General features: G+C 37.5%; 2 protein-coding genes across 2 annotated transcripts; both read left to right on the top strand.

Moving 5' to 3' along the window:
- Positions 1 to 5,881, top strand: matn1 (matrilin 1). The gene is made up of 8 exons (XM_026288650.1): positions 1 to 745; positions 2,268 to 2,614; positions 2,818 to 3,040; positions 3,620 to 3,748; positions 4,303 to 4,707; positions 4,798 to 4,950; positions 5,048 to 5,128; positions 5,381 to 5,881. Exons 1-8 carry the CDS (start codon positions 664 to 666, stop codon positions 5,428 to 5,430), a joined length of 1,470 nt encoding a protein of 489 aa, XP_026144435.1. The 5' UTR covers positions 1 to 663; the 3' UTR covers positions 5,431 to 5,881.
- Positions 5,882 to 7,269: 1,388 nt separating this feature from the next.
- sesn2 (sestrin 2) lies at positions 7,270 to 12,942 on the top strand. The gene is made up of 10 exons (XM_026288649.1): positions 7,270 to 7,458; positions 8,087 to 8,155; positions 8,334 to 8,522; positions 8,621 to 8,803; positions 10,188 to 10,397; positions 10,491 to 10,632; positions 10,928 to 11,040; positions 11,470 to 11,660; positions 11,909 to 12,053; positions 12,401 to 12,942. Exons 1-10 carry the CDS (start codon positions 7,453 to 7,455, stop codon positions 12,485 to 12,487), a joined length of 1,335 nt encoding a protein of 444 aa, XP_026144434.1. The 5' UTR covers positions 7,270 to 7,452; the 3' UTR covers positions 12,488 to 12,942.
- Positions 12,943 to 12,999: the final 57 nt, after the last annotated feature.

Here is a 12,999-nt window from a genome sequence, read left to right as displayed (position 1 = left end):
ACAGAGAATAATATATTAATTCTTTAACTATTTTGTACTGGCATGTGAAAGTGTGGCATACACCTCTAATAGAAATGCTGTATCACGCTCAGTGTAATCAACTTTTGTCTCAAGCACAGACTCAGACACAGGCCTACATGTGCTCACATGGATACTCGCATTTCCCGACACTGCATGGTGCATATAGAAGAAAAACACAGACGTACACGTACACATAGTCAGAACAGAGCCGTCTGTGTTGGATCAGGCACGGAGGCTTCCCACATAATTCCTGTGCATAAATTCCTGCGTGTCTGAAATTAATTTTTAGAGGAAAAGTGCCCAGAAAAGACAGATTCATCTTCATGTTTATTTGAGTTCAACCCCAAGCTAGAGACCCCTCCTAGGGCTCCAAATGAACTCGGTTTCCCTTACACAAACATATACACAGATCAAGGTGTGTTTGTCTTTCCTACCCAAACTCTAGGTTTTTCGGGGCAGGTATCCCCCTCCCCCCAGAAAAGTCTGTTCACCTTAGGGAGAAGAATTTGAAGGCGGCGTCTAGAAGCTTAAGTGTGTATCTGTGAATATGTGTTTTGTTGATAACCTGCACATTTCTCTGTCTGTGAATCAGTCTGTCTCTGGTAGTCGAGCAGGTCATTAGGAATCACGTCGCATTACAGTATGACATTGCCGGGGTTTGTGATGCTGCTATGCATCCTGGGAGCTCAAGCCACCATGGATCCGAGAAATGCTGCTGCTATGGGTAAGAAAACAGCGTGCATCATTAACACAGATCCATCAATATCATGAATTTATCACTGGGTACTAATAACCCAGTAACAACTGTAATAATGTTGTGTTTTTGAATATGTTATGAAGGGCAAATGTCATCCGAATAAAAATGAGTCTGGCTGCTTCAGTGTAGTTGTGTCCTTTGCAGAAAAGGCTCTGAAATGGATGCTGGTTAGTGTTGGTTGACCTGCATGCTAAATAACTATAACTACAAAAGAATGCAGGTCAACCAGCATAGTATTTTTTCTGTAGCTGGTTTAAAAGGTAAGTCCACCAAAAAATACAAATTTTATCATTTACTCCATTCATGTTGTTCCAAAACAGTATGAATTACTTTCAAGTTGTTCCAAAGCTGTATTAGTTACTTTCTTCTGCTGAACACAAATGAAGATGTGGCTAGAGAAGTCAAAGGCAACCAGCAACTTTTTAGTTACAAAAATTCTTCAGAATTCTTTGACCACATCTTCTTTTGTGTTCAGCAGAAGAAAGTAACTAATACAGGTTTGGAACAACTTGAAAGTAAGTAAATGATGACAGAACAGACAGTTATCACATATAATTTGTATTTAGAATCATCATATTTGCCATTTTTTTATTTTTATTTAACACAATAGTTTGGATGATAGAGATTAATGTTAAGCAAATATGTGACCTAAAAAAGCATGCACTGAGAAGCCAAAATTTTCTTCATCTAACATTTTTCTTCATATTATTACAATTATTTCATTAAGTTATCTTGTGCAAAATATAATTTTCTGTGTTCTTAAGCTACGCTTAGAGAATCTTTAATTAAATTGTTAGTTTCATTTGCATTGATATATGTGTTAAAAATACCAGAGGAACTTCAGTAAAGTGGGTAATTAAAGTTATGTTTCCAATGGTTGTACATAACTTGTATGTCCTTTAGACAAATGACTTTTTAAGGTTTCAAATGTCATTGCATTTGTACACAAAGAGGCCCTGTACTGCACAAGAGTATATGTGTATGTGTGTGTGTGTGTGTGTGCATACCTGAGGGTGAATGTATAATCAATGGAAGTTATTATGAGAAGGACTAACACTGTACATTTATTGAGTTACCTGCAGACTGCAGCCTTGCTTTTCACTCTCACGTTTTTTCCTTCGCCCCAATGTGTAAAATACTGTTTAAAAGTTTTGGGTGAGGAAGATTTTTTTTTCTTTTGAAAGATATTTATAATTTAATCATAAGTGATAGTAAATACATTTATAATGTTATAAAAAGATTCCCATTTCAAATAAATGCTGTTCTTTTAAACATTACATTTCATTCTGAAAAAAAAAAATCATGTGACACTGATTGAAAACCTTGATTAATAGCTCATATAAAAACAACTTTTTCATCACAGGAATAAAATACAATTAAAACAATATTTCACAATATTACAGTTTTTTGAGCACTGGTGAGCAAAGAGACTTCTCTCCTCCTTATATTCACACATATTAACACCTCTTCATTCATTCACTCTTTCCAGCTGCAGGCTTGTGTAACACCAAGCCCACTGATGTGGTGTTCATCATCGACAGCTCTCGAAGTGTCCGCCCCGCAGAGTTCGAACAGGTCAAGGTCTTCATGGCCAAAGTGATTGACGGTTTGAACGTCGGGCCTGATGCTACTCGCGTGGGCGTTGTAAACTACGCCAGTCAAGTGAAGAACGAGGTCTCTCTGAAGTCCCACAAAACCAAAGCAGCGCTCGTCAAAGCTGTGTCTAAGATCGAGCCACTGTCCACCGGTACCATGACCGGCCTCGCCATCCAGTTTGCATTGAACGTGGCCTTCAGTGAAGCCGAGGGAGCACGCAAATCCCCTGACATCAGCAAGGTCAGAGTCCAAACAATCCCATAAAACCACCATATTGGCATCAATAACAATGTTAAGCCTCGTCTTTGGCAACATGAGTCTTGCGCTATGTAATCCACAATGGCTACATTAGGCCCAGGCGAACATATGAATTTACAATAATGTGAGCAAATCAGCAGTTTTAGACCATTTCAGTAAAATATATCATTAATAAACATTCACAGGTGGCCATTATTGTGACCGACGGAAGACCTCAGGACAACATCCAAAACATTGCAGCAAGGGCGCGAGAGGCCGGCATTGAGATATTCGCCATTGGAGTGGGTCGCGTGGACATGACCACGCTCAGACAGATGGCCAGCGAGACTCTCGAGGATCACGTGGACTACGTGGAGAGCTACAGCATGATTGAGAAGCTCACCAAGAAGTTCCAGGAGGCCTTCTGTGGTAAGAGGAAGGAGGAGGGTGAGAGGAAGAAAGGGGAGGGAAAAGAGGTCTGCAGACGGTCCTCACCGTGGCTGCTGATATTAAAGGTGTATAAACAACAGAGGGCATGAGTAGCCATAGGGCATGTTATGATTAATCTCACCTCCAGGTGTAGATCTCCACCTTGTGCTTGAAGCTCCACCAGAGGAGGAAGTAAAAGCATGTGTAGCCACTGATGTGATTGTAGTCACTGCAGTGCAGTGGTTCTCAGCTTGCTGATATTACAGACATTTCAAAACTTAAAAGGTTGAGAACCAATGCAGTAGAAAGTCTGGATCAGAGCAACAGCCGCCTGAGACAAACAACACTGAGACTAATACCTAAACTTTTAAACTTTTATTTTTATTTTCTGCAGGTCTCAGGTGTCTGGGTCTCTGACATATTTCTGTGTGTTTTAAAGATTTGCTGTTCATTTGCAGTGCAGCGGATTGTTAAAACGCATTGATTTTCTTGAGTTCCCACTTCACATAGAGTAATTCTCTCTTTGCTAACCCTTCCTTCCCCTACCCGGTGTGTGTATGTGTGTTACATTCATGGTAGAGAATGTGTCGGACCTATGCATGTCAGGCGATCATGACTGTGAGCACATTTGCATCAGCACAACCGGATCTTTCAAGTGTGCCTGCAGAGACGGATTTACACTCCAGGGCGATGGCCGATCATGCAGCGGTGAGTATGTACGAATGTTGGGTAAGTGTCAAAGATGTGAGCAAATGACTTCACAGGCATTTGCAGTTTTTGATGTACTGTATTTAAAACCTCTGCTTTAAAGATGAATCAGATTCTTAATGACCAAGAGAAATGTTGTTTTTCACAGCCTACTAACCAAACAGCAAAATAAGCAAACTACTGTCATGTGACTAAATGACTTACTGATAATTTAACATCAAGCGTCCCACAAGGATTTTAAGCTTTTGTAACCCTAAAATGACACATTTTCAAGACTGCTTTATATTTACTTAACAGACCCGTTTATGGATTGTAAGCAAAGAATAATGTAATGTTACTTAAAAAAAAAAAAAATTAATTAAATAATTGGCTTTCATATTCTGTTATACTGTAGCAAAAATCACATTACATGTTAACTTTGACAGCCCTAATAATTAATTTTGCATTTCTCTCTCAAATTTTTTGTTGACCCCCAGAATCCTCCTGGGGGTTCCTGGACCCTAGTTTGTAAACTCATGAGTTACCACAAACATCCTCTGTCTCTCTTATCCCAGCTTGCAGTAACGCGGCCACAGATGTGGTCTTCTTGATCGACGGCTCCAAGAGTGTGAGACCAGAGAACTTCGAGCTGGTCAAGAAATGGATCAACCTGATCATCGACAAACTGGACGTGTCAGAGACAAACACCCATGTGGGACTGGTGCAGTATTCCAGCACTGTGAAGCAGGAGTTCCCTCTGGGACGCTACAACAACAAAAAGGCCCTGAAAGAAGCAGTGAAAAAGATGGACTATATGGAGAGGGGAACCATGACTGGCCTGGCCATCAGTTTCCTGGTTGATACCAGCTTTACTCCTAACCAGGGCGCCAGACCCGGAGTGCCAAAGGTCGGTATTGTCTTCACTGATGGCAGGTCACAAGACTACATTGGAGAAGCTGCCAAGAAAGCCAAGGAGAATGGTTAGGAAAAAAACACACACAGAAATGCAATGCAAAAAGCTATGTGTATGAGTTGTGAGTATTTTACAGTGCGCTTTGTCTGTGCTGTAGGCTTTAAGATGTATGCGGTGGGCGTTGGTAATGCTATTGAAGACGAGCTGAAAATAATCGCCTCTGAACCTGTCACTGACCATTACTTCTACACGGCAGACTTCAAATCCATTAACCAAATTGTCAAGAAGCTGCAAATCAATGTTTGTCAAGGTAAATAAAATCAAGATGAATATGTTCCTTTAAACTATATACCTTTAAACTAGCATTTTATGAACTAAATGTGTTTTTTTTCTCTTGTTACCTGCAGTGGAAGATCCCTGTGAATGTAAGTCCATTGTCAAGTTCCAGAAAAAGGTGGAGGAGGCATTACAGGCGTTAACAAAGAAATATATCCTTTCCTAACCAGAACATAGTGGTTCAGGTTAACATTCTACTACACAAATTCCTATTGTGCTCTATATTCAATATAGACAATAATGTAAAAACAAATGTAAAGAAATTAGGGTGTATACAATATAATGGTACCATACTGGTTAACAGCTGATTTTTAGTGAGTTTAATTAATAGATATATATATATATAAGCCATCATAAGTGGTTAGGATGCTACTATTGCATTATTTCCTTGACAGCAGCATCACTGGAAGCTGTGACGAAAAGGATCGCTGCCCTGGAGAACAAGATTGTTTGAGAAAGCACCAACATCTAATGCTCACACTGCCATTCTTTTCTTTTTTTTGTAAAAAACACCACCTGTGACCTTTGACCCTAATGCTTATGTTCCTCTCCTCCACTTCAATTCTTTTCTGCTCCTCTGCATTCATCACTATTGTCCATGGGGATGGAGCACTGATTGTGATGATGACCATGGTTTACCTGACCAAGCTTGCTCTGAATTATGGTCACTAATCAATACAATTCAAGGTGTCGATTTTCAAACAGCCATCCCCTCTAACAAAACCCTGTGTGCGTTGAGTAAAAATATTCCTGCGAAGGTCTTCACATATAACCTGGACAATAAAGTCTTCCCTTTGCGGAAATGGTGTGTAAATTAAATACAGAGAAGGTTTCATTCTGTCTTTGCTCTTTTTCATTCTACCTTTCTCAAACCCATTCTCCCAGATTTTGCCCTGAAAATATTATTTTATATGGAATATATATATATATATATATATATATATATATATATATATATATATATATATATATATATAATGGTTATTTAATGTAAGATTGGACTTGAAATAAATGTGTGAATGCTTGATAATTTTCTCAGATAAAACACACACAAAAGCAGACACAGCACACACACACGTAACTCACAGGCAAACATTCACAGACTCGGCAAGTGCTAAACACATCGCTTGTGATGATTCAATAAAATCCTATTTTGTGTCTGTGTCTCTGTTTGTTGTGTCCTTGTTTTTGTGTGTTGAACAGATGTTCATTATGCTTAATTTCTCTTTAATGCAAGGTTACATAAGAGAAAATGTTAAGTGTAATTATTAGGAGCCCCAGGTACAGAAGGATGTATAGTGTAAGTGTAAGCAGCTGTAGTTATATAACATCAGCAGTAATGAAAAAGTGAATGAGGCTTTCTCTCATCAGCTATAGAGCCTTTTCTATTACACTTCATGATCCTTTCTTCTTTAGGACCCAATTTTTATGTTGCATACAGCATACTTGTAATTTTATGTTGGATAGTAAACCCATAATTTTTATTTATAGTTGAGGATGTTTTTTTAACATTACTTTTAGTTTGCTCACGGTTTCTGAGGCTAAGCAAACTGACCTACCATGGTTTCCAGCAAGCTAGGTGTTAATCTACTGAACAACAACTATTTCTAGTTTGACCGCTTTAAAATGGCAAAACAACGGAAGTAGCGAGAGATCTTTTCTTTTGTATTGTGATGTAAATGGATTATATTATAAAAAAGAAAAATGAAGTAGGAGGACTTGGTTCTGTTGAAGTAAGAACTGAATGCTTGCTTGCATTTGACTGTAAAATGGCAGGGTTTAATAAGAAATGTTACATGCATTGATGAATTGTTCACAATAAGATCATTATTATGCATTTAGAAAATATATAAGTGAATTTTAATTTCTTGCTGAATTTAAGATTACTGTATATGACTTGATAATACACGGATTGTTGCTTGTCCATGATGGTCTACCAGGCCAGCTAATGACCAGTTTGGGCCATCTTATTATTTTAAAGCTTCCCGTCACTGACATGACAGTCTGTCAGATAAATTCTTCTGTAGAGCAGAGCTAAGCTGTTGATCGGGGAAAAAACACTACTCTGTCTAAGATTAATTTAGGAAAAAAGTTATTTCCGAAATTATTTAACATTCACTTTCATTTTCAGCTATGAAAGTGGACCTCTAACATTGTCATATTCACCTAATCAGGCCCTCAGCTATGTCAAGATGACTCGCTCACAGTCTGTCCATACAGCAGCTCATGTATGATAGCTGGGACCGTGAGCTCTGATCTCCGTTACCGGCGGGTTGCGTCATGCTGCGCCGGAGAGTTGACGCAAGAGTCCGGCGCTGTGTGTTCACGTACGCCACGCCTTCTCCCGGTGACGTTTCCTGCTTTCCAGAAGACGGTCTCTACAGGCGCAATGAAGTCATAGAGCACAAACCCTCCGAGACTTTCTATCAAAATTATTGGGTTGAACCTGTGTCTTCTGAACACTTACGTTCTTCAGATGAAGGTGAGTTCATTTATGTCACCAAGTCCTTATGTCCGTGTCGGAGTCTGTTTGTCATACGGTTCACGGACAAAGTTTACAGTCGATGCTCTAACGTTAACGTTACCTGAGCTATCCTTTGTTGTGTACGTTAAAGTCTTCATATTGCGAGTCATTAAAGGTCCATTTGAGCCAGCGATGTTCATTTAATATCTAACGTTTGCTGTTCTAGTAAACAACTAGGACAACTATTTGTTAATGTCAAACTTGATGATTCCGTTCACTGAACCAAGAACTAACGTATTTGCTTCGGACAACAGTTTGAGGCGAAAAATTACTTCAAATCAGAAATGTTTAATAAAATTTATTAAATATGAATATGACTTGACAGTATGACATCTTTATCAACGTATTAAAAACTGCTGATTTTAATAATCCGGGCGATGTTGTCAAGAACTGCTGAATGTTTTTTAAACACGTTAGCAGCATTTACTGGAATGATAGTTTGGTGACAGTTATATGATAATGCGTTGCACATTAATATCTCTCTGATAGGGTTTATATTTTCCCAAAACTATTCAACTGGACAATAAAAGGCTTTATATTTTCAATATCTTTATTAATTTCTATTGTCACCCTTTCTTTTTCTCAGGAGGAAGCGGGAGTTGACCAACCCCAGACATTGCCCTCTGGGCCTAGTGCCTTTATCCCAATTGAAGAGGTGTGTATGTTGTTTTTTTTAACATGCCTGTTTGTGGAATTTGTCTTTATATCCAATGAATGCAGTAGCTTTGTGTTTTGGTGAAAAGCTAATAATTAAATCTTAATAATGTGTTATTAATATTGTTGTTATTGTATACATAATAAAACTGTATTCTCTACATATCTGTTTGTTTCAGATTCTAGACGAAGGGGCAGCACAGGAAGTGATGTCAGAGGCTCTGTTGTCAGAGGGACGTGTGGACCATATCAACACGATGATGGGGCTACATCCCACCTACCAGACCTGTTTTCAGCGCACCCACAATGCTTTGCTCCAGCTGGATGGCCCTCTGCCTCTGTCATGGAGACATTTTATAATCATATTGGTAAGGGAAAAGGCTTGGTACCTTTAGATTGCAAGTTTTAAACACAAACGAGTCTGTGTTTATAATCCACACAACAGTAATTTTCCGTGACTGTGCAGGCGTCTGCACGTCACCAGTGCTCGTACCTGGTGCAGCATCACAGCTCTGCTTTTCTTCTTGCTGGTGGAGATGAGTCCTGGCTTAGAGGACTTCACTGTGCACCTCCCAAAATACAGCGCCTGCAGACACTCAACAAACTGCTTGCACACAGACCCTGGATCATCACCCAGGAGCATATACAGGTGACAAGCACAGATCATAAGTGTTATGGAAGCTACTCTGAAACCATCATTTCTAAATGACAAGTGGAAATTTAAAGTAGACAGTTAAGCAACACATTTTAAAAGGTATCCACCTTAGTATTCCCAAAAGAGTGGACACAGCCATTTTTAAAGTTTAAAACAGCATGTTTTGCTGTTTGAAATTGCAAACTAGTGTGTCTTAACACTTTACTGTAATGTGTTATCTTAATTATGAACACAGTGGTTTGTAGTGCAACCCGTTTTACCATTTACTGCACCTTTTTATTCTTCTCGCTTTTTCCCTACAGCGTCTAATGAACTGTGAATTCTCACACATTCACAAAGAACGGCTTCCTTCCGCATTGAAAAAATAAGGTGGCGGTAGATCCACTACAAGTTGCTTACAAAAAGAAGTCATCTACATTGGACTAACAATATCTTTATAGTTTTAATTTCAGAAAATTAACTCCTCATTTATTTAGAACATAAACATCTGTATTAGAATGACAGCCTTAAACTGAATTAATATTTATTATTTTTTAACTTTTTAACATTTATCATTCTTTTTAACGGTTTTGTGAATTAAGGAATGCTGCATGTACAAAAAAATAGTAACGCAGCTTATTGATCATAAGTTCAGTGATTTAGCATTTAAAAAAAAAAAAAAAAAAAAAATATATATATATATATATATATATATATATATATATATATATATATATATATATAATTTTGTTTACAGGAAATGCCAAAGTATTTTGAACTTTGGCTATGCTACTCAATATGGAGTTATAATAGCTAGTAGAATTGCTACTATTATTATTATTATATTTTGATATGTATTTTTTGTCATCTTGTTCTGTCGGTTAATTTTGAAAGGCTGTTTCCAAGAACTATGGCATTCTGTTTGTGCCAAAAAACAGAGTCCACTGCTTTGTAGAAGTCATGTGTTAATGTCTACTGTTATTGCTGATATTTTATTTTATTTTGTGTATGCGTGCGTGTGTGTGTGTTGTCCTTTGTTGTTTGCTTGTGCTGTCTTTCTTGTTGTGAGGTCATCACAGTTTTATACTTTATAAGTCGATGCACTAAGTGATTGATCTGCATCGCATTTTACAGGTTTCCATTAAAAAAATGTATTAGAATAAAATAATAAATTTATACCCAGCTTATACTAATCTTTCTAAAGCTCATAATTTTATGACAGAACACAAATATGTAACTTAATGTCTAAAGATTAATTTACATATATACCACAAAGATAAATACCACTTGTTATTTAAAAAAATGATATGTATTGTATTGTGCAGTCGCCACTTATTTCGTACTGCTACTTATTTATAAAAAAAACTTGTTCTTAGAAAACAATCTTCTGTATTCACAGGAGTTAGTTTGTCCTGGTGCAGAGGCTCGGTGGTCCCTGGCAGAACTGATTCAGGCTATTGTATTGATGAGCCATGCCCACTCTCTGGCCTCATTTGTTTGGGGTTGTGGTGTTCTCCCAGAGCCCGAGCAGTCTGGAGATGAGTCTCTCCAAATGTGTTCACCCACAGAGTCTTGTTGTGCCCGAGACAAGGCCAGAAATCAGCAAGAGGTATTGATCAGTGACTGATGTATTGATCATAAGTAAAAGAGAATATTTAGTTTGTTTTGCTCAGCTCAATCTCTTTGATGTGTCCGTGCACAGTGGTCTGAGGCTGTGAACGAGGTTAAGCTCTTGATGGAGAAGATGATGATAGTTCAGCAGCAAGGTGAAGAATTTACACAAGAAGAGATGGTTACTCGCTTTGAAAGGGAAAGGACTGAGAGTTTGCTGGAACCTGCTGATGGTATGAACACACAAATGCATTATTCAATGCACCCAGTGGCAGGGTTGCTCCTGGATCAAAATAGTCTTCTGTTGTAGTTTCTGGCTCTGTACATCACAGTACATCTCATAAATCACATTAAATATTATTACATTTGTGTTGGCAGCCACCAAGTAAAATTTTGGCCTTTTCTGAACAAATGTTATGACATTGAATGCATTTTTTTGCCCCAAGTTAAAAACTTAAAATAACTTTTAATGGATGGGCATCTTTTTTTAACTGCCTGACCTGTGTCATATTTTTGTATCTCTTACAGTACAGCGTTCTGTCCTTCCTGATTGTTTCTCGAGGTTCGTTGTGGATGCAGATTTTACTTACCAGGATTTTAGTCCTAGAGGAGTGCAGGCCCCCCCAACCATGAGAGCTCAGGTTGAATAAACTTGGATATTCTAAACAACAACAATTATGCATAGAAGGCATATTTTTGTTAAAGTATATAATATATATTATATGTGGTTTTATCCGGTGTGATTTTACTATTATACATATAATGTATTCATATTTATATTCTGAATTATCTGCTATTTTTATATATTCACTTTAATTTTGGTTTAGCTTTTAGTAATTTTTTATTTTTTTTTATTTCTGTAAAGCTAAATATTGCTATTTTTTGTTGTAGTCTTACACCTTTTAATGTTTCAACTTAAACATATTTATTTAAATTAGCCACTAAGGCAATATTTCAAATTTTTGTTTAGGGTTTTCATGTAATATTTTTATATAATTTCAGCTTTATTAACAATTTATTTACAGCACTGGTTAACATCATGATCTCTACATATGATTTTGTGCTTTCAGGACTATTCGTGGGAAGATCACGGTTTCTCTCTTATGAACAGGCTGTATGGAGAGATGGCACAGCTTCTGGATGAGAAGTTTCAGGTGGTGTGTGCGCTCACGTATAACACCATGGCCATGCACTCGCACGTGGACACCTCCACACTTCGCAAAGCCATCTGGAACTACATTCACTGCATCTACGGCATCAGGTCAGTCATGCATGCATCATAGCCATGAACCGACCTTAGAACGTTCAGCCGTATATGGGACAAAGAGTGGGTTAGGGTTATGTTTATATAAGAAGGAAAAGCAGTCCTCGTTATAATCATATTTAAAGACTGCACATTATGAGGAAAAAAAGTAGACATTAAATGCATCAATGTTTGCTGGTTAAAATTCTAAAATTGCTCTAATGTGAATCTAATGTGCACCTGCATTTCATTGTTGGCCAACACAGGTATGATGATTACAATTATGGGGAAGTCAACCAGCTGTTGGAGCGCAGTTTAAAAGTGTACGTTAAGACAGTGGCTTGTCACCCGGAGAAAACCACACCAAGAATGTACTTCTCTTTTTGGAGACAGTTTCGCCACTCAGAAAAGGTACAAGATGTGTGAGATTTCTTGTTCATGATTCAAGTGTGTTCATATTTTAATAACTTGCATTTGCTTTAGCAGTGGTATTGAATTATGCTTGAGCTCTGTTTTCTGAATTGTTGAATTCATTTGCATTATGAAATAATGTTTTAGTGGCCTCTAGTGGTTCTCTTTAGAATAATTATTTTTTTGGCAGACGACAAACCACTTTTAAACGTTGTAACATATGACCAAGTTTTAATAATGTTATGATAACGTTATAGTGAACCTAACTTCACAAGTGGATCTATCACTTAGGGTTAGTAAAAATGCCTGTTTATGTCTTTTTTAAGACGTTTTGTTCTTTTATCCAGGTCCATGTGAACCTTTTACTGATGGAAGCTCGACTGCAGGCAGCTTTACTTTATGCTCTCAGAGCAATTACACGCTACATGACCTAATATGCACACAAGAGCATTAAAACAAGGGATGTGTGTTAACACACAAATTGCACACAAACACACTTTAAAAGCACAAAGACTCAAGAGCAATTTAGTTTCATTTTCTCTTTTCTTTAATATATTTTTGGCTTATTTGGGCTGGTTGATCAGCTGCTACTGGATAATTGGATTGGGGAGGCAGTGACTTTTGCACGTGTGTCTTATGAGTTAATTACTATTGTGGTCTTTCTCTTATCATACTGTGAATGTGTCTTTGCCCTGCTGCAGTATTGTGTTCTTTATGTTTGTGCGTTTTTGATGAATGTTTATATGAGTTTGACACTAAGAGCTCTACATTGCCTATTTCTCTCTCAGATTGAGAGCTGATATAATGTGGGGTAAGATGGATGAAAAAGCACATTTTGTTGTTAATGTTAATTGAGCATTTTTATGTATAATAAAGTATTTTACTATGACATTTGTTTTGATTCATTTCTTTGTATATAATGTGCTCAAGACAAATTACACAAATG

This window comes from Carassius auratus, chromosome 19 (assembly GCF_003368295.1).
Source record: "Carassius auratus strain Wakin chromosome 19, ASM336829v1, whole genome shotgun sequence".
NCBI classification, from domain to species: domain Eukaryota; kingdom Metazoa; phylum Chordata; class Actinopteri; order Cypriniformes; family Cyprinidae; genus Carassius; species Carassius auratus.
This window is presented reverse-complemented; position numbering and strand designations above follow the sequence as displayed.

Bases quoted from the DNA above. Each gene is read 5' to 3' on its own strand.
- matn1 (XM_026288650.1), top strand. From the start codon at position 664: ATGACATTGCCGGGGTTTGTGATGCTGCTATGCATCCTGGGAGCTCAA. The intron at 3,749-4,302 runs GTGAGTATGTAC...CTCTTATCCCAG, and splicing joins CGATGGCCGATCATGCAGCG to CTTGCAGTAACGCGGCCACA. The intron at 5,129-5,380 runs ATATCCTTTCCT...CAGCAGCATCAC, and splicing joins ACAGGCGTTAACAAAGAAAT to TGGAAGCTGTGACGAAAAGG.
- sesn2 (XM_026288649.1), top strand. The intron at 8,804-10,187 runs GTGACAAGCACA...CTGTATTCACAG, and splicing joins TCACCCAGGAGCATATACAG to GAGTTAGTTTGTCCTGGTGC. The intron at 10,398-10,490 runs GTATTGATCAGT...GTCCGTGCACAG, and splicing joins AGGCCAGAAATCAGCAAGAG to TGGTCTGAGGCTGTGAACGA.